General features: G+C 40.9%; 1 protein-coding gene across 1 annotated transcript in view; it reads left to right on the top strand.

Moving 5' to 3' along the window:
* Window positions 1–512: 512 nt before the first annotated feature.
* LOC142385093 (monocarboxylate transporter 2) overlaps window positions 513–25,461 on the top strand; it is a 42,095-nt gene continuing 17,146 nt past the window's right edge. The window contains exons 1-2 of the mRNA XM_075471266.1: window positions 513–735; window positions 23,980–24,223. Of these exons, the coding sequence (XP_075327381.1) occupies window positions 24,007–24,223 (217 nt within the window). The 5' untranslated portion in view covers window positions 513–735; window positions 23,980–24,006. The remainder of the gene's footprint in view (window positions 736–23,979; window positions 24,224–25,461) is intronic.

The raw sequence follows: 25,461 nt of genomic DNA, 5'->3' as shown, positions 1-25,461 counted from the left end.
GTTGAGTCTGGTTCTTTTTCCACTGAATTTTTTTAAATTGAATTTTTTTCCACTGAAATTTTTTTCCATTGAAATTTTTAAGTTGAATTTTTTTAAGTTGAATTTTTTTAAATTGAATTTTTTTCCATTGAAATTTTTTTCCATTGAATTTTTTTAAGTTGAATTTTTTTAAATTGAATTTTTTTCCATTGAAATTTTTTTCCATTGAATTCTTTTAAGTTGAATTTTTTTAAGTTGAATTTTTTTAAGTTGAATTTTTTTAAGTTGAATTTTTTTAAATTGAATTTTTTTCCATTGAAATTTTTTTCCATTGAATTTTTTTAAGTTGAATTTTTTTAAGTTGAATTTTTTTTTTACACTGTTGGTTTTTCAAATTCAAAGTCTGATTTTGATGCTGTAAAAATTCGATATTAGAAATTCGTATTCAAACTCTGATGGCACAGAAAAACTTCCACACATGAACGCCTCATATGGAGGGACCGTGAACGCCTCATATGGAGGGACCCTGAACGCAGCTCGGACTCGGTCCGCGGGTCGGAAATAGAGACGCACGCAGGACGCGCCGCCCTTGTGCCGCGCGTCTCCGCGCCCGAGCGGCTCTCTCCCCACTCAGGAAACACACACAGCCGCCGCCGCGCCGCGCACTCCCACGGACACACGCATCTTCCCGCAAGCAAGGTCACAGAGCCGGCAGCCCGCGCGGGACGCACACGGACCGCCTTCATCCCTCAAAAGGTAAAGAAATACATAAAGAAAGAAAGAAATAGTGAAATAAATAAATCAATGGGAATAAAAAAGTGAAAGGCGCGCGTCCCGCCGCCCGCGGCAGCCGCTGCGCTGAAGCCGCTTCTGGGCTCCGGGACGCGGGGATGAGTCTGTGGGATTCCGCCGTGAATCCGGAGCGCAGCGCGCGTCCGGGTCGGTGTCCTTGTGGGATGGCTGAAGACATTTTTATGATGTTCAGGAAGGCTAGGGAGAGATGGAGAAGCGCCGCAGCTCAGCCGCCTTTCGGCTCACATTCCCGGCTGGAAACGAGTCGCGTCAGACTGACTTTAATGCGGTGGATGCCGGCTGTGAGCCGTGCAAGGCCCGGGGAATTAGGACCGGCTCCATCCGGTCCCTGTCCTTACATCAGCAGCATCATATGATTACGCTGCAGCGCAGAGGAACCTCCGAGCTGCTGCATCACGCTTTCTGACGGGGTTCAACTTCTGTGGCTCAGATCGAGTTTATTCAACTTCTTTTTTTTATTATTATTATTTTTTATTTAATTATTTGAATAGGGACAATGCACATTAATGCACATCAGTATAAAAACAAATGTAAATATGCCGGATTATAGCTACAAAGATAGTTTCATCCGTAGTCCCCCGGCAGGCAAATACACAAGAAAGAAAACATAGAAGAAAGAAAATATAATGTACAATAGAAGCATCACAGGGAATGTTTAGAGTCTAATGGTCACATGACTGGTTTGCTTTCAGCCATAGTTTGAGCTGAGCTCTAAAGCTGATCAGTTCTGTGGCTCAGATTGAGTTTATTCACATCCAGGGGCGATTTTAGGATCTGGTCTTTAGGGGGGCCCAGCCCCCAGTGCTCACAGAGGCACATTATTTCTCACTAATTGAGGCGAACTAGTACATTTATAAATTTTGGAGCCGTATTAGTTTTGCTTTGAGTAGTGTTTTCAGGGGCGTGGCTACGTGGGGGGCTGGGGGGGGGGGGGGGGGGGGGGGCACTGCCCCCCTGAGAAATGCCCTGTCCATCCAAAGAAAACTGGCCAAAAGGCCACGATTTATTATCTCTGTTTGTGTCTTGTATTGATAGAATAAATGCAGGTGGTGATTTTAAGAAAGCATATATCTGCAAAGTTTATAGCTTTATTTATTTTTTTGTTATCGTGTAAGTATCTACTTGAGTTTAAACCCTCAATGGAGGATGTGGAGCATGTTAAACAAAAGCTATGGCATCCTAAAGTCCTGGTCTAAAAAATCTCTCCATGGGGGGCGTGTCTGTCAGTCCTCCTCCATTCAAACAGCACAACGCTGTGCAGGAGTTTACTTTAAGCTGTTAACAAAATTGACGGTCATGATTTATGCTAGTGTGACCATATTTTCATTACCGAATTTAATTATTATTATTATTATTATTATTATTATTATTATTATTATTATGCTTGAAGTTTGTGGTTTTCCACCGATTTTTTTTTTTTTTCAGGTATTGTTTTCTGCCCCCCCATATGAGCTAACTGCCCCCCCACACATGCCATTCTGCTCACACCTCTGAGTGTTTTCCCCTACAACATTAGCCTAGAAATCTAGACGCCCCTAGCGGCCGCAAATGGAATTCGCTCCGGGGCTAGTCTAGTCACTTGTGGTCGTTTTGCAACGTTCCAAATCAAAACTTGATCGAGCCAATCAAATCGTGAGGAGCGGGGTCGGAGGCCGGGCTACCTGGTGACGACAGAGGTGCGACGTTTCAGTGTGTAGTTCCAGAGAGAGGTAAAAAAAAAAAAAAAAAAGTTCCATTAGCTAGCTCTCTTTAGCTTTATAGGGAAACGAAGTAAACTTACATCTGAGAGCAATCCCCAGTCAATTGCGAGCATGATGTACTGAAGACAGCGGGCAGATCTTCGTCTCAGAGCTGACAAAACTCTCCGGTAAGGCATTTGAACGGTCAAATTCCGTTAACGGGACGAGAGCAGTCAAAATGGCTAAACCGGAAGTGCGTTAGCTCACTGCGGCTAGCTTTAGTGGCGCCGAATTCGTGGGAACAAAATTGTAAACAGCCGGTATTTTGTCAGGTTTTCAACACCTTGGGGATCTAAACGACTACTTTCTCACCTGAAAATGTTTCAAATGTTGCTAAAGTTTACAGAGTTTAGAGCTTAAGAGAAATCAGCTTCAGGCCGTAGACTACAAACCACGATGTAAATTCCGTCGCGTTGACTACGTAAAACTTCTTCATCGCTCTGATTGGTTGTTGCGCCATCCTATTGCGTGGCGTTGAACTTGACAGACAGCCGTTTATCCCGCCCACACTGCTATCCAGCGTCACTAGACCCCTGTACAGCTTTTTGCTGTACGGGTCTGGCTTGCTAGGCTACTACAACATTTAATTTTGACCTCTTCATTTCAAAAGACTGTGGCTTGACAGGAATAACAGAGAGCCTGAGACAAATGTTGAAGATAACTCAACATTTATTTTGGGATTAAAGAGTTAAAACAAAAACAAATGCTAGAAAATAAATAAAATGGTCACTAAAATAATGCATCCTTGAGCCAAAAAAAATGTGTTTTTGCATGATATAATATTTTAAAAATGTGCTGAGCCAGGGGGTGCCTTGGCACCACTAAAAATACCCTAGCCTCACATCACATATTCACACGAGGGGATGGACTTTTGTCCTCGGAGGATGTTGCGCTTCTGCAGAAAATAGCTTCACACGTCTCATTCCGGTTAAAGTGTGTCAGAGCGCGCTTCATTTAGACTCCTCTGGTATCACACGGGTTCCCACTGAAAGTTTCAGGCTAGTTTGTGAAATTAAAAAGGTAAATAAAGTGTTTATTTTCATCTTTATGATCATGATTATTTTCTGTGGCAGAGCATTACTCACTCAGCTACTCAGCAGCGCCCCCTGTGGCCGAGAGTAGCAACTACAAGCCACTCCAAGCAGAAAATGAGTGAAAAAGTCAGAGAACTGAACGAGCAACGCGCTTTTACAGCGAGTTAACGCTTTATATCCGCTTTGTTTAATCTGCACAGAGAGGGAGGTGTAAAACAACACTGTGGGGTTTTATGAGGGGGTCTTATCTGGACCAGTTGCAGCCACTTCCTGGAGTTAGCTAGCTGGCCTCATCTCTGCCTGCAGCTTGTTTACCATCCAGTAAAATGTAAAAACGAATAAAACCGCCTCCTGAAATGTTAAATTCTGCAGAAGGACATAGGGAATGAGTGACTGAACAGTTCCTGGAGCTCTTGCTGTCGTCCTGCATGACTGCAGGTGGCCCAAAGAGTTTCCACGCTGGTCTCAGGGAAGCTTCGGCCTCTAAAAGAGTTGGCAGGAACATCAGGTTTTCTGCCTGAGTCAGATACTGGCATCCGGGAAAGGGAAGAGGGTGGTGGAGGTGGTGGTGGAGGTCACCTGTCACGGTTTAAAGGAGCAGACGTGTGATTTAGTGCCCCCTAGCTGCAGAGCTGCAGGTTGCAGCTGAACCTCCTGAATACCTGCAGCAGACGTCGATTACACTGAGAAAAAAGAGAATTATTTCATTTGTCCAACTAAAACTGGACTTCTGAAGCTGAAAGGCAGCGAATCGCCTCCTGAGTTAGATGTTAGATGGTTTATCTATGAAGGAATTAAAGCTTTTTACTGTGCATGTAAACTAGGGCTTTAGTATTGTTTTTGGGGGTCTTTTGTACCTTTAATGGAAAGTTTAGAGAGACAGGAAGCAGGGGGAAGAGAGAGGGGGAACAACATGCAGCACAGGGCCGTCCGATGCGGGACTCTAACCGGAACTATAGCTTCTGTACATGACTTATTTATGCTGCAATATGTGCAATACAGTCATACAACAACTGGATTGTACTGTAACTTTTTACTTTAACCTTTACTATTTTTATTCTCTTGTATATTATTTAGATATCTTTTTTATATCTTTTGTGTATCCAAAGCCAAGAACTAAATTTCATTATGCCTGCATAGTGACAATAAAGATTCTTGATTCTTAATGGGGCGCCTGCTCAGCCCACTACGCCACGGACCGCCCGTTTTATTTTTTATTTTATTTTTGTAAAAGTCTGCTGCTCTCAGGCTTTTATTTTGTAAAAGATTGTTGCTCACAGGCTTTTATTTTGTAAAAGATTGTTGCTCACAGGCTTTTATTTTGTAAAAGTCTGTTGCTCACAGGCTTTTATTTTGTAAAAGTCTGCTGCTCCCAGGCTTTTATTTTGTAAAAGTCTGCTGCTGTCTGCTGTGGAACAGGAAAAGAAAGTAATCGGCGGATCCACCAAACATGGAGAAGGGTACGGAACTTTTACTCGGCCATTTTCATGTTAAAGTTCTTCCAGACGGCGGAGTCGACAGAACCAAAGTCATCTGTAAACTCTGCCAAGTTGAATTGTCTTCTCAGCGTAGTAGTTCCAGTCTAAAATATCACTTAAAGGCAAAACACACAACTGATAGCAGCAAGTCATTCAAGGAAACAGACAGTGGAGCGAGGCTTCTACATAAAAACTACAGAAAGATGCTGATGTTAAAAGTGTGTTTGCACAACAAATGTTATGGCACTTTCATTCATATGGCAGCACATTTAAAATAAAGCTAAATGCTAAAAGCTATACACTACTTTTGGATTCATTTTTGGATTCTGCGTACAAATGCGATTAATCGTGATTAATCAGGGAAATCATGTGATTAATTAGATTAAACATTTTAATCGTTGCCCAGCCCTAATGTAAACACACTGATCGCTTGGTTTGTCCCTTCTGGGCTCCTGTAGGACGACTGCGAGGTAGAGACTCCATGTTTTAGACATAAACTGCTGCTTTAAGGCAGCAAAAATACGACATTTCAGCTCAAATCTGAGTGTTTATAACAGACGCTGAAGGTCGCTGTAAAGGTTGAACTGAAGGTCGCTGCTGAGAACATCTACTGCCTGTCAGACATGTTGAACCTGTCAGAGACTCCGTGGCCAACGGGCAGAACAGATGACATCTTTGTGCTCAGAGCTAACAGCACAGCCAGTTTCTGACCTTCATGGCGAGCCTGGAGGTGTGTAGCAGAGAAGGAGCTTTGGATTGGCTGCTGGTTTTGGGTGTTGGCAGCCTTTGTGGAAAAGTGAAGGAGTCTGTTTTTAATCACGGCTGATCGCCAGGAATTGGCTCAAAGGTTTCCCGGGCTGACAGTTTAGTGTGTTTAACGGGGAAGACCCGTGTCTGGTGGGCTTCTGGGTGTGTTTGCTGCTGTTTCTGGGTGTGTTTGCTGCTGTTTCTGTGGTGTTTCACCTGTTGTTGACCACCTGATGGCTGCAGGCGGATTGTATCGCTGCTGCTTTGTGAATGTAAACTTTACTCAAACCTTTAGAGCAGTGGTTCCCAAACTGTGGTACGCGTACCCCCAGGGGTACGCAACGTGATGTAGGGGGGTACACAAAAAAATGCATAAAAAACATGGTTTGCAAAGAGCCTGATTACATTTTAAACTGGCATATACTGGAGTACCTGTTCACAGTGCCAAAAACACAAGATACTGCCATGCATAGATAGGCTATCCTCTAGTGGTCAGCGAATTAATTGCACTACCGATAGGCTAGCCCTGAGGCTAACCGCCGAAAATGGATAAATGGCTAAAAAGGATCAATTGCCCTTCCAGAGGGACATAAACTGCTACCACAAGTCAGCCCACAGTCAAAGGTGCACCTTCCACGTTATTCTTCACCTTAAACGTCGACCTTTGACCGGGATGCTGGCCAAGCTTAGCCTGGCTGACGCGTCCACATCTGGATGAGATGGTGGTCTGGGAACTCGGTGTGCATTTTCTCGTATTTGAGGCGGGGTTTACGAATGCCTAGAGCCGTTTATTGGGCGCTACGAATGTCTATCAGATGGCGTCTGGTTCTTCCCATGCTGCTTTGCGTGCGATTCATAGCCGATTGTATCACTTATACCAGATGACGTATGTAGAGCGACAGAAATTCGACGAGGAAGAAGGCAATGAAATCTTTCAACGCCGAACGTTGCTCTTTTTTAAAAGTAAACTTGCGTTCTAAGCTACTTAAAACACTTTCTAAGGCTGCATTGAACGGTAACGTTGTGTCCGCTGCCATGTTGGATTAACACTCTACAAGCTTCGGTGTCGCGCATAGACGTCGTCATCGTATTGCTGCCCCCCCCCCGTTCTGTGATTGGTTCCCTAACTCAGGCAAAAATAAGGGCGGTGGTTTCCAGGCTGCCTTTGCAGTGTGAATGAAATTGCGCGCAAAGCAGCATGGGAATTCTGCCTTGAGGTCACCTGAGAGCTAATCTTGCTTTACCATAACTTTAAGTCTCAGCATGAGACTCACAGGCAGTGGGGGGGCAGCTCAGAGCTCCCAGCACCGGTTAGTCTGGCTGTCGTTTACCTGGACCACGAGGACCACGGCCCTCCGGTCCAAGGTCCCGACTCATGTGGGAATGCAGACTGAAACAGTTCCCCTGGAGAAGGGCAGTTATCAGAACGGCTCTGTCCGAATGCGGCTAATGTTAGCTTAAACCAAGAATTAGATCTGATTTTATGTTCTTTCTTGATGTTTGACGACAATCTCTCTTTACTCTCTTTACTCTCTTTACTCTTTTTAATTAATCTTTTTACAACAGCAGCCAGAGGCTGAATATAACATCTGTAAATAACATTTAACACTTTAGCTCCAAAAACTTCTGGTTCTGGTTCTCCCTCCTGAAGGGATTTCAAAGTTAAAACAAAGTTAGAATGAACTCGGCCGTTTGGTGTTCGGTGGTCTTTAGTGTGTTTACGTCGTTCGGTGACTCCCTCCGTGTTTCCGACCAACACGTGCGCTGCTGCTGCCTCTAAACAGGAAGCAGGGGAAGCTGCGGCTGACTGTAACCATGGCGACGAGGCTAAAAGACCAACGGTTCACCTGGACCGAACAAAAGCAGGAATGTTAACCCTTAAAAACGCAGCTGTGGCCAAAAGCTGCCTCTTTGGTCAACTTGGGTCTTTAATCTAAAGAGTTTAACCAACAGGTGAACACGGTCCAGCTCCAGTTTCAAGTTTATTTATTTAACAAAGGGAGGGCATATATTATTAGCATTTAAAACAAAATGCAAAATATACAGGATTGTAGCCATAAGGCTAATTTCCATCTTTAGTCCCTTGACAGGTTTGATGTTCCTTAAAAAAGAAATAAAAAACAAGTATTGCACACAATTGTAAAATTAAAAAGTCAAAGATATCTCACTCATTTTAAAGTAAATAATACAAAATACAAAGTTCAATACAACAATAAGTTAAGAACAACTGCCAGTACCAACTATATAGAATTCTGTTGACAGTCTGTCAGCACGCTGATGTGAAAGGATTCCACGCTTTGTGGTGATTAAACCTTTTGCCAGGCTGTTTCAGCCCTTATTAACAGCCCTGAACCAAGTCTTCTGCCCTTTAAGAGACCAAAGTGAAACCAGAAGGAAGAACCTGTGAATGCGCTCGTATCAGGAAGTTACTGCGTCTGGCTTTGGTGGAAACTAGCACCTGTTTTTAACTTTATTTATAAAGCCCTTTAAAACAAAGTGCTGTACATGAGTAAGAACACGAAATATAAGGCGTAAAACATGAGAACAATGTAAAAACAATAATAAACAAGTGGAACAAACTGCCAGCGGAGATTAAACTTTCACCAAATGGAGACATTTTTAAATCCAGGTTAAAGACATTTCTGTTCTCATGTGTCTATGCATGAAATCTGCACGATATCTTTGAACTTATCTGGACTGTTGCTGGTTTTTAATCATTTAAATGATTTTATATGTTTCTCTTTATATTCTTTTATGTATTTTTAATGCTTCTTCCACTCCCTGCTGCAATGCTTTTATTTTATGTAAAGCACTTTGAACTGTTTGTACATGAAATGTGCTATATAAATAAATTAGATTTTTGATTTGCTAAACAATAACAATATTAAAACAATAAAAACAATAAAAACAATAACTCATGCTGGGTTAAAAGCCAGGGAATAAAAATGGGTTTTAAAAATGGACAGTGAATTGTCTGATGTGGCGTTGTAAAACGATGACTCGTGTTGCTCTGGGTTTGTTGAACGCGTTCCCGTTGGACCGCACGATGTGTGCGACCCGTTCAATGAATCGTTTTTTACCACTTTAACGAGGTCAGATCCACACTTTGTTTCCTCCTGGGAACAGATGCGGGTTTAATAACTGTAGAAATATTCAGATTTCTCTCTTTTCTTCTTCTTCTGATGCTTATCTTTCTTCTTCTTCTTCTTCTTCTGCGCCTCTTTATCCGGAGCCTCGGCCCCTGAGCTGCTAAAGAGGATAAAAACGTGAACTTTCCGTGCTCCTCCTGCTCGGCTCCATGCAGACGTGGAACAAAAAGGCTCAACCCTCTGAAACCCAATGACTTTTAGTCTCTACATGCATGACTTGTGTTTGCCTTTAGCTTCCCAGCGTGAGAGTCACACGTTTCTCTTCTTCCTTGATTACATGAAACGCAGCCTCGGCCTTGTTATTGATTAAACTTGATATTCTGGAGTGGTCCGTCCTACAAAGGCACCAGTCGTGCAGGCTTGCCAAGATCTCAAGGTATTATTGTCCTTGATACACATGCACACACGCATGCACACACACGTACACACACACACATGCACACACACGTACACACACACATGCACGCACACGTACACACACACACACATGCACACACACGTGCACACACACGCACACACAGGTTTGACTGCACAGATTCTTTGGTCGGTGACGCCTCGCAGGTGAAATATTTTGACAATTGAAGCTTTGTTCTGGTTTGTTGACTCGTGCATGAACAAACTCACCAAGGTGAAACCTGTCCGTCACCTCACGTGCACCTCACGTGCACCTCACGTGCACGAAGGAGAGGCTGGACCAAAAATACACACACACGAGTAAAAAGGTGTGTGTGTTTCCATGCTGGTTCTTTATCACCTGTGAGTTCCTGTTTCTGTAATAACAGAGTTTGCTGCTGGTCATAAAATAGAAGATGACTTTGTGTTCATGTTATATATATATATATATTTTTAATATATAATATATATTTAAAATTTTAATCGTTGCCCAGCCCTAATATATTAAAATATATATATTTATATTAGGGCTGGGCAACGATTAACATGTTTAATCTAATTTAGGGATGTCGAAATTTAAAAAAAGTCTTGACCGACCACTGAGCCTCATTAGTCGATTAAAGTCGGTCACCGAAAATTGCCATTTCTGATATCTGTGTCCTGTCGCGCGTCTTTCTCTGCCGACCGGTTAGGCTCCCACCACACAATTAATGTTAGTTCGTGCCCTTGGTATTATACATTTTCCCCAATCATTGACCACTAGCTCTAGGCGTACTTGTGGAGGAATAAGGGTTTTGGGTAGAAAAATAATTGCTGTGCCTGCGCAGACACGCACAGCCACACTTTACGCGCAACGGCGCCCTTCCAGTCACGGTACTTTTTAAACACGAATCAAACGCGGCACCGAACTCGGGCTGTTAAAAGCCCCCGTTACAAAGTCACACACAGAGAAAGGTGCATTTGGCGGTGTTACAGGAAAGTAGGTTAACCAATGACTTCGTTAAAAAAAAAACTTACCGAATGCCAACAGCCTCTGTGGCGTAGCCTATGCTGCACAAAATCCTTTGCAATAAGTTCCTGTCGTCTTGCCATTTAAGTACAGATGAATATATCACAACAAGTCGGCTAAGTTAGTCTTGTGTCTTTTGCCATTACAGTGTTACAATTATCATTATGTTGTAGTCCACACGCAGCCACATTGGCTTTATTTAGGTTAATAGTGGCGATTTTTTTTTAACTGCGCAGACGGACCCGTCATGTACGGCGCACAAGTTGCAACCGGTGTAAGAGAGGACCTCTGAGGAGGGCGCTACGTGAGCTCTGCTGCGGTTGTTCTTCCATCGTGGGATGGCTCATGCTCACATAACATTTCTAAAGATATAGTTTTTTTTTTTTTTTTTTTTTTTTTTTTTTTTTTTTAAACCGACGGCAGAAAAAATTTTAACCGGACGACGTTGATTCGGTCAACCATCGGTCATACGGTCATCGGTTAACATCCCTAATCTAATTAATCTCATGATTTCCCTGATTAATCACGATTAATCTCATTTGTACGCAGAATCCAAAAATGAATCCAAAAGTAGCGTATAGCTTTTAGCATTTAGCTTTATTTTAAATGTGCTGCCATATGAATGAAAGTGCCATAACATTAGTTGTGCAAACACACTTTTAACATCAGCATCTTTCTGTAGTTTTTATGTAGAAGCCTCGCTCCACTGTCTGTTTCCTTGAATGACTTGCTGCTATCAGTTGTGTGTTTTGCCTTTAAGTGATATTTTAGACTGGAACTACTACGCTGAGAAGACAATTCAACTTGGCTGTAAATGCAGGAGTTTCTTTTTAAATTTATTTTGAAATACGTGCTTTTATGTTGAAACGAGTAAAACAGGAAGTAGCGCCGGTTAGCTCTGTTAGCTTCACACCTGTAGCGGTGATGTTAGCTGCTAGTTTATCTTTATTTTATCACTCCATGCTTCGTGGTGTTTGCTGTAACTGTGTGAATGTGATGCATTCAACAGACTTTTACAATAATAAAACCTGCGTTAATGCGCGATAAAATATTTATCGGCGTTAAATAATTAACAAGTTAACGCGATAATAACGAGTTAACTCGCCCAGCCCTCATATATATTCATATATTTATATGTTTGTAACGTGTACGGTTCAGGCTGAAGCTTTTTGTTATCATATTATTATCAGACTCTAAATGGCGACACTTTTCTAAACAGAATAAACATGTTTCGTATTTTTAAATTTACACAGTGAACAACTAGTCTTAGTTTTCAGCTTCTGAAAAGAGTTCAGTTATTATTATTATAGATTATTTTGGGCTTCATCAGTGCAGTTTAAAGAATATTTCATGATAATCTGATCCATTTATTACTCTTTCCGCGTTCTTCTGCAGCATATAAACTGGATTAATGTTGTTTTTATGCATTTCCTCAAACCTCCACACAGCAGATCTATCTGGAACTATTAGGGAGCAAAACAACATGTTTAATTATCAAAACGCCTTCAGTTATATGTGATATTTCAACATATGTTTTACATTGTTTATGTAAGCCTAATTTCACACCCAAATATCTGGTTTCAGACACTATTTTAAACTCCCCCATCTTCATGTTGACCTTATTTCTTTTTATTTGCCCCTGAATGAATGTTATGAATGTTAATTTGTTATAATTTAGTGATTTAAGGATGTAAAACCATGTCTTTAAAACTGTCTGTTTGCTTTCTGCTGCACTCAGAAGCTGTTCCAAACTTTTATGATAGCGATATAAATGAGCGTCATCAGCGTATAAAGTGACCTTTAACACAGTTTAACACGTTACAGATGTTATTTATGAGCAGTTTATGTGCTCATAATCTGCATGAATCATCTTCAGAACTTCTACTGGTATCTAAAAACAATGTTTATGATATAATTTATCGGTAACTAATCTGTAATTCTTTGTACATTTTAAAGCTAAACATATAGATTTGATCCGTAAGCATCAACATTACTTGTATTTGTAATTATCATGATCATAACCCTGAAACACACTCGTGTTTTTACACACTTGTTCTGAGTTATATAGATATAATGTATAATTCAGCACTATGAAAGCTCCCCGTGGAGCTGAGCCCAGCATTCATACATCTTGTTCCACATCGAATCATTGTTGGGCTGTTGCTGCTGTAACATTACGAGGTGAACTATCAAGGCTGAGTTATACTTCTTTTAACTGCCCTTGCGCTTGCGTCTTGCGCGTATGTTAATGGCTCGAGACGTTTATGCTTCATTTTGCTTTGTCGGCGCTTGCGTGTATTGCGTGGCGATTCACCGCCAGGACAGTAGGTGGAGTAGCGGGTTTTTTCAATGACAAGCCTACTATGATGAAAGGAAATTCACCGCCAGGACCTCTTCGAGTGGATTCATGCTTCTTCTTCTTGTAAACAGCCGGTATTTTGTCAGATTTTCAACACGTTGGGGATCTAAACGACTACTTTCTCGCCTGAAAATGTTTCAAATGTTGCTAAAGTTTACAGAGTTTAGAGCTTAAGGGAAATCAGGTTTTCAGGCCGGCTGATTTGGGCTCGGGCAGGAGTGAAATGCATTGTGGGTAACGCTCTGCATACTGTCAGATCGATGAGTATGCCGTTTTCAAGTAGTAGGCGGTTTCGAACACAGCCAGTGGCTTGGGCTTGCGTCTTGCGTAAAGTTTAGAAAATTGAGGTGACACACGCAAGCACGCAAGGGGGGGCTTGCAACCGCGCAAGGGCTTGCGTTGCGTCTTGCGTTACCGACTATAAACCAGGCTTCAGTTTATCTCAGCCTATCTTCTGACTTTGCACTTTGTTGATGTGTCTGTGTGAGCTGCTGCCACATTTAAAAACCTCCCAGTGTTTGGCACCATCCCCTGATGGAGTTTTATGACTTATTAATCGTCAGTAATCGTCCCAGATGTTGTATTTCTGAGTGTTTCATCATTCTAGTTTCTGACACATTGTTGTATTTGCAGGAGTTAAACATCAGTTTAAAGAGTTCTTGGCTTCTGCTCATTATTATCTCACCTCCAGAGTCTGGAAGTGAGATCATATCTTCAGCTGGACTTTAACTTCAGCTGAAAACGTGAAGGTTTTGGCTTTTTGTTGGTTGATCTGCAGGATTCAGACCTAATATCTCTTCCTCTGTCTGATGATGCTTATAAGAAAAGAACAGCCAGATGTCAGTGTACCTAACATCTGTAACTGAGACTTTGGCCTGAAGTTAAATCAGCTTTAGCTCACATATAACAGCGTAAGACAGAAACACCTCCCAGGGTCGAGCTGCCACACCATGTGTCGGAGCTGATGAACTTTGACCTTTAGTTTATCCTTCATGGATCAATAAAGTTTTATTTTGACACCTGTACACAGGCTGTGTTCGAAACCGCCTACTACATACTACATACTGCATACTGCATACTACATGCTACATACTACATACTACATACTGCATACTACATACTGCATACTGCATACTACATGCTACATACTACATACTACATACTGCATACTACATACTGCATACTGCATACTACATGCTACATACTACATACTGCATACTGCATACTACATACTGCATACTGCATACTACATACTAATACTACATACTGCATACTGCATACTACATACTACATGCTAAATGCTACATACTACATACTACATACTGCATACTACATACTACATACTGCATACTACACACTACATACTACATACTGCATACTGCATACTGTATACTACATACTACATACTACATACTGCATACTGCATACTACATGCTAAATGCTACATACTACATACTACATACTGCATACTACATACTGCATACTACACACTACATACTACATACTGCATACTACATACTGCATACTGCATACTGTATACTACATACTGCATACTGCATACTACATGCTACATACTGCATACTACATACTGCATACTGCATACTACATACTGCATACTGCATACTACATACTGCATACTACATACTACATACTGCATACTACATAATGCATACTGCATACTGCATACTACATACTGCATACTACATACTGCATACTGCATACTACATACTGCATACTGCATACTACATACTACATACTGCATACTACATGCTACATACTGCATACTACATACTGCATACTGCATACTACATACTACATACTGCATACTACATACTGCATACTGCATACTACTTACTGCATACTGCATACTACATACTACATACTGCATACTACATACTACTTACTGCATACTGCATACTACATACTACATACTGCATACTACATACTGCATACTGCATACTACATGCTACATACTGCATACTACATACTGCATACTGCATACTACATACTGCATACTGCATACTACATGCTACATACTGCATACTACATACTGCATACTACATACTGCATACTACATACTGCATACTACATACTGCATACTACATACTACATACTGCATACTACATGCTACATACTGCATACTACATACTGCATACTGCATACTGCATACTACATACTGCATACTACATACTACATACTGCATACTACATACTACATACTGCATACTACATACTGCATACTACATGCTACATACTGCATACTACATACTGCATACTGCATACTGCATACTACATACTACATACTGCATACTACATACTGCATACTGCATACTACATACTACATACTGCATACTACTTACTACATACTGCATACTACATACTACATACTGCATACTACATGCTACATACTACATACTGCATACTGGATACTACATACTACATACTGCATACTACATGCTACATGCTACATACTACATACTGCATACTGGATACTACATACTACATACTGCATACTACATACTACATACTGCATACTACATACTGCATACTGCATACTACATACTGCATACTACATACTACATACTGCATACTACATGCTACATACTGCATACTACATACTGCATACTGCATACTACATACTGCATATTACATACTGCATACTGCATACTACATACTGCATACTACATGCTACATACTGCATACTACATACTGCATACTGCATACTGCATACTACATACTGCATACTACATACTGCATACTATATACGGCATACTGCACACTACATACTTCCATACTACATACTACATACTACACACTCATCGATCAGACTGTATGCAGAGCATTTACCCACAATGCATTTTGCTCCTGCCCGAGCCGAAATCAGCCGGCCTGAAGCTGATTTCTCTTAAGCTCTAAACTCTGTAAACTTTAGCAACATTTGAAACATTTTCAGGTGAGAAAGTAGTCGTTTAGATCCCCAACGTGTTGAAAATCTGACAAAATACCGGCTGTTTACCATTTTGTTCCCACGAATTCGGCGCTACTAAAGCTAGCCGCAGTGAGCAACGCACTTCCGGTTATTGTCACAAAATAAAATACCCGTTGCCTTTTATCATAGGGAAAGCCATTACCATACAATCGGTGCTTTTGTTTTGAAAACAGGAAGTGAACCTACCCTCGTTGTAGCTAGCTTGAAACTGCCGTTTTGACAGGAAATGACGATCGGCGTCACGTTACGTTGCATCTTGGGTAGTTTGAGTAGGAGTAGTAACCTCATGATGCATACCCAACATTTAGGAGAATCTAGTATGCATCCGGGAACTTAAAGAAAGTTAAAGTTAGAAGGAGTAGTAGGAGTAGTGGGAGAAGTATGCGGTTTCGAACACAGCCAAAGGAGCTCTTCTGTGGTAGATTCAGCCATAAATGGTCTTTGGGTGTGGACGACACTTTCAGTGTCACTCAGAGTTTTCAGAAGCTGCCAACTTTAAACGCCGTGGCGTGATGTGAAGGACGCAGCAGAGATGGCACCCGACGAGGACTTAGTGTTGACATTGTGAAGCCTGGGGAGTGACTTTACTTCTTAGTCAGTTGATGATAAGCCGAGCCGGATGTTTCCCTTCTCTTTAAACTCACTTCCTGCTCTTTTCTGTTCGTTCTGTTCGGAGCCTCGTAGTCAAAGCCATCATCTCTAAGCTGCTTACGGGTTCTGAGGATCCATCGTGGTCACGTTCGATCCATCACGTTGTGGTATCTCTGCTGCTGCGGACAGCCTGTAATCTGATTAGTGTGGCTTAGATCCGCTGTGTGGAACTCTGGGAAAAAAAAGGCGTAATCTCTAACTTTGATTGCACGGGCAATACGAGGGCTGCGTGCACAGGATTGTGTTTTATTTAGATCCTGTTTGTAGCTTAGTGTGTGAAACTGAACATGCAGACGAATCTTATGATATTGTTCAGATTCTGTTTTAATAAGTGTTTAACCTCTGCTGTCGGCATGTTACTTTACTTCCGTCGCTACTGGTTAACTTTCACCTAAGCAGAGATGGGGACTCAAGTCACTGTGACTTGGACTCGAGTCGACTCAAGTCACTGTTTTGATGACTTGTGACTTGACAAAAAAACAAAAGACTTGAGACTCGACTCGGACTTGGAAGTTAAAGACTCGGCACTTGACTTGACTTGAGACACGATGACTTGAATTTTTTTTATTTTTTTATTTTTCCTTTATTTAGCCAGGATTGTCCCATTGAGACTAAGAGTCTCTTCTGCCAGGGAGTCCTGGTCAAAATGGCAGCTTACATACAGTTCCAGACGCAGACAGACACAAAACATATAATAAGGAAAATAAACTTACAAAAACTACATTAAGAGAGAAAATAATAATGATAAACTTAGGCCTACATAAAACATAGCATCAGATCAAGGTTATGTGGTGTATGTTTAAAAACAATGACATTCCTCTGTGTAAACAGCATTAATTTCCCTCTTAAAAGTCTCCAAAGAGGGCAGAGAATCCATACACAATATATTCTGCAGCTCATTCCATAGGTGAGGAGCATAAAAAGAAAAGCCTGTCTTTCCTAATTCAGTACGAGGAGTGCAAGACTGAAGTAACAACTTTTGTGAGGAACGTGTACCATAAGATGAAGTGCGAAGAGTCAATAAATTACAGATATAATGGGGAAGTTTACCCAACAATGCCTTAGCAATAAAAAGTATCATATGCAATTTACGCCTTAAATACAAAGATGGCCATTGGACTTTAGAGTATAGATCACAATGGTGAGTTCTTGAGGGGGCACCTGTTACAAATCGCAATGCAGAATGATAAACTGCGTCCAGCTTCTTGAGGAAGCATAAGGGCGCATGCATATAAATTGTATCACCATAATCCAACACTGAGAGAAAAGTACTCTGGACCAGCCTTTTTCTTGCTAAAAATGAAAAACATTTTTTCATACGAAAATAAAAACCAACCTTAGGCCTTAGCTTTCTTAAAAGATTATTGATATGCACTTCAAATGTGAGCTTTTGGTCTAACCAAATACCAAGATATTTGTAAGAAATAACCCGCTCCAGGAAGGTACCATCAAGTGTTGTTAAGTTACCATCAGGACATGCTCTTGATCGTGTGAAAATCATATACTTCGTTTTATTTGTGTTTAGTGCTAATTTTAACTGCAATAATGCATTTTGAATGGATATGAAGGACGTTTGTAAAGAATCCAAGGCATCTTGCACTGAGGTACTAACAGTGTATAGAATGGTATCATCTGCATATAGATGTACCTTAGCTGGATTTAGGCCCTTACCTATATCATTAATATACAGAGAAAACAAGATTGGGCCAAGAACTGATCCTTGCGGGACACCTGCTTTTATGGTAAGTAAGGGTGATTGAAGGTTCTCTAGGGCAACACACTGTGTTCTGCCAACTAAATAATTTGAAAACCATTGTAACACTGGGCTACTAAAACCTATAGCCTTAAGTCTATGCAATAGTATTTTAAAATCAACAGTATCAAACGCCTTGGAGAGGTCAACAAAAAGTGCACAACATGATTTTTTTGTGTCCAAGGCAGAAATAAAATCATTTAAAACAGATGTCACGGCAGTTCCAGTGCTATGACCTTGCCTGAAGCCTGATTGAGTTGTACTTAAAATATTGTTTTCAGCTAAGTAGTGTTTCATTTGCTCACTGACAAGAGATTCAAACACTTTAGCTAGGGTTGACAACCTAGAAATGGGTCGATAATTATCTAAGATAGACGGGTCACCCCCTTTTAGAAGTGGCAATACTTGAGCTGATTTCCAAGATTCTGGGATACATCCACTTGTTAAACTAAGGTTAAAAATAGCAGCAATGGCATCAGAAATTAAAAGTGCAGCAGTTTTATAAAAGAATGGTTCAATTTGATCAGGACCTGCTGATTTTTTACAATCCAAGTTTGCCAACGCCTTTCGTACCTGCGAGGTGGATATATGAGTAAAATTAAAATAACTAGTATTAGATGCAGTACATATGTGGTCTGACTTGAGTGTTAAGCATCTAGCATAACTTCCAACTTTGTTCGTCATCTGAAGATCCATTCTGACCAGTAAGTGCTGTTAAATTAGCTAATATTATCCTGTTAGCCTAACCGGTAGTTAGCTAACGTTAGCTTGATATGATACGGGGTGGACAGGTTGGACACATTGGCCAATGATGTTTACTGACAGTTACTTATATCTTTGTGTTTTCACTTTATTAAGATCAGATTCTGCAGGTAAAACTGCAATAATAAGGTGAGCTGACTTTGACTTGCCCAAGGAAAAATGACTTGAGACTTGCACATGTGTGACTTGGTCCCATCTCTGCACCAAACTAAAGGTGTTACTTTGACTTCTTCAGCGAGTTGCTGCTGCTGGGTTTACAGGATAAACGGCCTTAATGGAGGAGGTTGATGCTGTCGGTGAGGACGGAGAAGCGACAGCAGCGTAGACGCTTTGTGAGGAATGAGAAAGATCCAAAAGCATCAGCTGCTTTCAGCTTCACGGTTAGACTCACTGCGGTGGTTGTTGTGATGTCAGAATAAAGGCGTGACCGTTTCTGTTGATGCACGATGTAAAGGCTGCAGGTCTGCACGTCTCACTGGAACCTGATCCGGTGAGAGCAGCAGCAGGACAGAGTGGCATTATTTATTGATGCTAAGTCATTTACTCACAGTAACATCCGGACTCACTGAAACGAGGAAGAAGATGGAGTCGCATCCAATGAGTAAAAGGTTAAAAATGTACAGTTTTTAGGTGCACAGATGAGTTTTAGAGAATTTATTAATACTAGAGAAGGACTTTAATTGAATGTTGGAGAGGATACAAATCAATAAAATGTGTGAAATGTGACATTTTGAGCTGGTTTGATGGTTATAACTTGTGTTGTTTTTGCTGGTTGTCACCAAACCAGAAAACATTGTTTGTGTCTGCAAGGTCCAAGATTTCAAGAATGGGAGCAAATACACACCCTGTGGTTTTGTTCAGCTGCTGATTGGCCAAACTGTGTTTTTGGAAAAGCCATCAGAAACGCGTCTGTAGTTCAGCAGCTGGGATTACTTACATCGGTGAACTCTTATATGGCTGCTTCCCATATCTGCTGTGAGCAGATCCCACTCATTACGTAAACAGGGGTCCTTCTTTCTGAACAGAGCAGCAACTCAAGTGGTTTCCAGAGACGTGGAGTCTTTCAGGACTGTTTGTTGTATCTCTGCCTCCCTTTATTGCCTCTGACCTTCTATTTGATTTAGCTCCCTGTGTGCAGATTCCATCTGAAATGAATAAGTCCAACAACAACACTGAGATGACCCGGTTTAGTCCTCATAGGGATCCACAGGGTAATGCAGAAAGCCTTCCTGAACACACTTTCGAACTAATTTCTGTGCCGGGCTTCATTCAGACGGTAATCTGAGCCTCTCGGTGGGGAAACGGCGCTTTGTGTGATGAAACTGCAGCCGCTTTGTTTCCCTGAGGCTCAGCGTTCATGCTCAGGGATGATTCAGAGTCAGATAAATAACTGTTGCTACATGAGCAGCGTCTCACATTCAGAGGATCGTTGCACAAGGTTATTAAGTGTCAGAATATTTCCAAAAAGCCTCTTAAGATTTGACTCGTTCCTCATTGACTGAGCTCCTGTATTTAAATGATGAGAGAACATAACTGCACTCCTTTAACGGTGGTTTAAGGGTTCCACAATTATATGTAAATATATTTCTAACATGGTACCTTAGTAATAACTGACGTTTGCAGACTCCATCGAGGGGAATGTTGAGCCACCTGAATGGGAATATTCTGCATAGATTCCTGACTTTAGAAGTAGTCAGGTTCACTGTGTATAAAAATGTACTTTTGTGGGAATTTTTGGGGGATTTGTTGACCTATACATTGTTGGAATCTGCAGACCTTTGGGGATTCCAAAAACCAATGTTGCCACTTGAACAGACACCTGTATAAAATACAGAATTTCAGCTACCGTGGCCTCTAAACAACCTAAAAACTCAATTTAACATGCCAATCCTATGTTTTCTTGGTCAAGGAATCCAATGCTGACTTCAAAATTATGCTCAGAATTGTGCTGTGGCGCCCCCCAAGGGGTGGGAAAGAAAATTATTGCAGGGAAAGAAGGGTAGCGATTTTCTTTTGGAATGCTGAATAGATGAAATGATTCCCTCAGTATTTGTGCTTTTTCTTCGGATCGGCTCGTTTCTCTGGGGTCTTCTCTTCCTTTCCTTGTTCCTTCCTCTCTTATTCGCTCCTGTGTTTTCTGTTTTCTTTAGCTCACCCCGCCACTTTGTTTAATTTCATTAACGTCCTCGTCCATCTCCCGTCTGTCTCATCTGGTTCCTCCTTCATCCTTTACATTTCGATCCACAAACCAACACACTGAACTGAGGTTCTCTGACAAAAAAACATGCGACCTTAAAGCTTTATTGGAAGTGTAAATTTCCCTCTGGTATAAATCTGTAAAGGCTGCAGGGACAGTTGTATTAAACAGCTTAAATCCTTCAAAGTTCTGCAGGGAAACCCGGGAACTGAGCTCACAGAATCGGATTCCTGTGGTCGTTACAGTCGCTGGTGACATTTAGTCCTGGAGCTCTTTCCTTCTGATAGATTAAACCTGTTGAGCTTTACATGAACCACTGAAAGCATGTTTACCTTACAAAGAGTGCCAAACAGCAGCTACATTATGTGTCTTCTGTGTCAACCAAAACAAACGCCCACTGTGCACTGAGCCATCATGACTCAGCTAAAAACTTATATGAGCATATGTGTGTTCCCACATCCTGCTGAGTGTCTGTTGACGTCACTGCAGGTGAATGCGTGCACCTTTTTGTTTCCCAACTCGTAATTAGGCCATGTTTACTTTGTACACAGACGCCTGACTGTAAGCCAGCATTAAGTTCCACTGTTCCAGCTGCAGGTGAACCAGTAAAAGTACTGTTACTTCAGAATAATATGACTCAAGTAAAAGTAAAAAGTATTCATCCAAATAATTACTTGAGTAAGAGTAAAAAAGGTGAAAAAACTACTCGAGTACTGAGTAACTGTTGAGTAACGTCTGATTTATTTGTTAACACAAGCATTCAATCAGACAGACAAAAATACTAAATAATCATCTTTAGGCCAATTAGAGTTCATCCAGTTGATAAAATAAATTAAAATTAGTTAATTAATTACAAAATAGCTTAAATTAAAATAATCCAGGTAAATTCCAGAACTTCAGTAAAAAATAAGAGAGACTTAGGAAATGTTTAAAACATATGTAACCCATATGTAACCTAAAAAACAAACATTCACCTATCCATGGGGGGAAAAACGAGTTTAGGAAACTTAGCGCTACATGTTTCCTCAAGTTAGATGTTGAGTTTCTGCTGAAATGTGCGTTTGTTTTGGTTGCCACAGAAGACACATAATGTAGCTGCTGTTTCTCACTCTTTGTAAGGTAAACATGCTTTCAGTATGAGGCCTCGTCTGCGTCTTCATTTCCCACCGTTGGTTCTGACATTTTTCATCTGTTTCTTTCTTTGTTTGCTACGACTGCTAATGCTAAAGCTAACCCGTCCCGCCGCTGAGATCGAGTACGGTCACGTGACCAGACTGCACGGCTGCGTCTGATTGGTGGAACACAGTCAGGTGGTAGAGCCTTTGGCGGAAGTCTCTCTCTCTGTCAGAATAAAACATTAAAATGAGGCGTACGCGGGGGGATAAAAATAATGAGGCGTAGAATACCAAAGAGGTAAGAAGAAAAGTAACCAGCTCATTGTAGCTTAATGTAGCGGAGTAAGAGGACAGCTTCTGCTGCACACATCTACTCAAGGAAAAGGAAAAAGTATAGGGATTTAAAACTACTCCTAGCAGTATCATGTTTTATAAAACTTACTCGAGTAAATGTAACTGGTTACTACCCACCTCTGGAACGGGTTGCAGTGTTTGTAGACAGCTGATACTTCCTCATACGTCCATCTGAATATCACAGAGGACAAAGCAGCTGTGTGTACTGTCAATAAGAGCTGACGCACACATGCAGAGCCGCTAATTATCTGCGATATTTCCCCATAAACATCTTGTTTCTACCTTTTAACACTTAAACGGTCTTAACATTGAGTTTACTCCCTTTGTCCTACGGGTCAGAAATGCCCCGCCCTACCAAAGCCCCAAAATAAAGCAACTTAATTGAATTTTAAATCCAAAATCTATTTTGTATGATGAAACCACCTGTTATTTATCTATTCAGCTCAATTCAATACATTTTTTATCATGTATTTTTTGTTACACAATACAAAAAGACAATCAGCAGTTTTCAGGATTACACTTTTTTTTTTTTTACTGTCAGTTGGACCAACAGTTTTCTTGTTTTCTCAGTTTTCTTTTACATAATAAAGGTTTATTATTGCTATTATATAAATGTGAAGTAATTACTTCTGAATTAATTATATTGAAAGGGAAAAAAACAGTGAACTTTTTTCTGCTGTTTAAATGTTTTTATAATTCACGGGTCAAAAATGAGCCATAAGACAATCTTTGTACCCTAGTGGTGTACAGCCCACATGGAAACATGAACAAAAATAAAGTGTGACTTTTTCTAATGATGGGGTCCCTTTAGGAAAAGTTAGAACATTTACAGTTGGAAAAAGATAGTTTAAGGTGTTTTCTCTACAGCTAAACATGGTGGTGGCTCACTTTGGACCCGCAGGACACACTTGAAAAAATCTAAATCTTACCAAGTATATTTGTCTCATTTCTAATTAAAATATCTCATTACACTTAATATCAGACACAACTGTCTAACAAGCACCATTTCAGCCAGATATAGGGACTTGTTTGAAGACATCTGGAATATCTTGTTAAATGAAAAAGTCTTGAAAACAAATTGTTTTGAGTCACATTTCATATGAAACAAGCTTTTTTTTTTTTACATTTGAAGAGGTTTTTAAGCTAATTTCAAGATCACCTTTATCTCAAAAGTCCTAAATATCACATTTTATTTCAAGAAATCTTGACAAGCCGATTTTCACTAGTTCCATTGGCAGATTTTTTTTGCTACAGCCCACATGGAAACATAAACAAAAATAAAGTGTGACTTTTTCTAATGATGGGGTCCCTTTAGGAAAAGGTATAACATTTACAGTTGGAAAAAGATAGTTTAAGATATTTTTTCTGCAGCTAAACATGGTGGTGGCTCACTTTTGAACCTAAACCCTACTAAAACATATAAAGGAATAACTCCTTTTCTTTGTGTCTGCTGTTGCAGTGACGAGTCAGTGTTGGTGGGCCAGTGATGCCGCCCCCAGCCACAGATCCTAACGCCGTGCCCCCCCCAGATGGCGGGTGGGGGTGGGCCGTGGTGCTCGGATCCTTCATCTCCATCGGCTTCTCCTACGCTTTCCCCAAAGCCACCACCGTCTTCTTCAAAGACATCCAGATCATCTTCGACGCCTCCTACAGCCAGGTGGCCTGGATATCCTCCATCATGCTCGCCGTCATGTACGCCGCAGGTGAGTTGGACCCGAAGTTTGAGAAACTCAAGAGTTCCACCGAAGTTCTGAGTTTGAGACAAATGTAATGGACAAATGACATAAAGCATTCAGTCAAACTCCAGTGATAAAAATAAAATAAAAGAATTTAATGACTTTTTCCCCCTAAAGGAATATTTACTGAGCTCACAGGAAAAATATGTGGAAGTTGTTTTAAACAGCAATTCTGTTGCTCATAGGCTTTTATTTTGTAAAAGTCTGTTGCTCACAGGCTTTTATTTTGTAAAAGTCTGCTGCTCACAGGCTTTTATTCTGTAAAAGTCTGCTGCTGTCTGCTGTGGAACAGGAAAAGAAAGTAATCGGCGGATCCACCAAACCTGGAGAAGGGTACGGAACTTTTACTCGGCCATTTTCATGTTAAAGTTCTTCCAGACGGCGGAGTCGACAGAACCAAAGTCATCTGTAAACACTGCCAAGTTGAATTGTCTTCTCAGCGTAGTAGTTCCAGTCTAAAATATCACTTAAAGGCAAAACACACAACTGATAGCAGCAAGTCATTCAAGGAAACAGACAGTGGAGCGAGGCTTCTACATAAAAACTACAGAAAGATGCTGATGTTAAAAGTGTGTTTGCACAACAAATGTTATGGCACTTTCATTCATATGGCAGCACATTTAAAATAAAGCTAAATGCTAAAAGCTATACGCTACTTTTGGATTCATTTTTGGATTCTGCGTACAAATGAGATTAATCGTGATTAATCAGGGAAATCATGTGATTAATTAGATTAAACATTTTAATCGTTGCCTAGCCCTAAATAAAAGGCTTTAAAAAGTTGGCAGCTGCTGAAACATTTCACATTCAGTGGCTTTATTTTGCAGGTGTTTGTGCTGGTGACTCAGGTGATTCCTGTTCAGCCAGATTTTTTTTGAAAAATGTCAAGTTCCAGCCTGTAATGAAGCGGCTCTGACGGTTAAAAGCTCAGAGTCTCACCAGAGCTTTGGCTGCTTTTCTTTCTGTAACTTGTTGCCTGGACTTCAGGGAGGAGTTCCTGTGTCCCCTGAGTCCACAGGCTTCTGTACAACCCATCAAACCCCAAAAAGGTGCAACTCCTTCCAGCTCCATTCCTGTGGTGGAACTCCTCCGTAACAGTGACCCCTGGTGCTGAGGAGGAGAACTGCAGGGGGTCCCCTTAAAGGCTGATTCATACTCGGCGCAACCGCGCAACTGTTCTGGCTCGAGAACCATTAATGACGTCA

This window comes from Odontesthes bonariensis, chromosome 8, assembly GCF_027942865.1.
Source record: "Odontesthes bonariensis isolate fOdoBon6 chromosome 8, fOdoBon6.hap1, whole genome shotgun sequence".
Taxonomy (NCBI): domain Eukaryota; kingdom Metazoa; phylum Chordata; class Actinopteri; order Atheriniformes; family Atherinopsidae; genus Odontesthes; species Odontesthes bonariensis.
The sequence above is the reverse complement of the archived record's forward strand: the minus strand, read 5'-3'. Positions and strand labels throughout refer to the sequence as shown.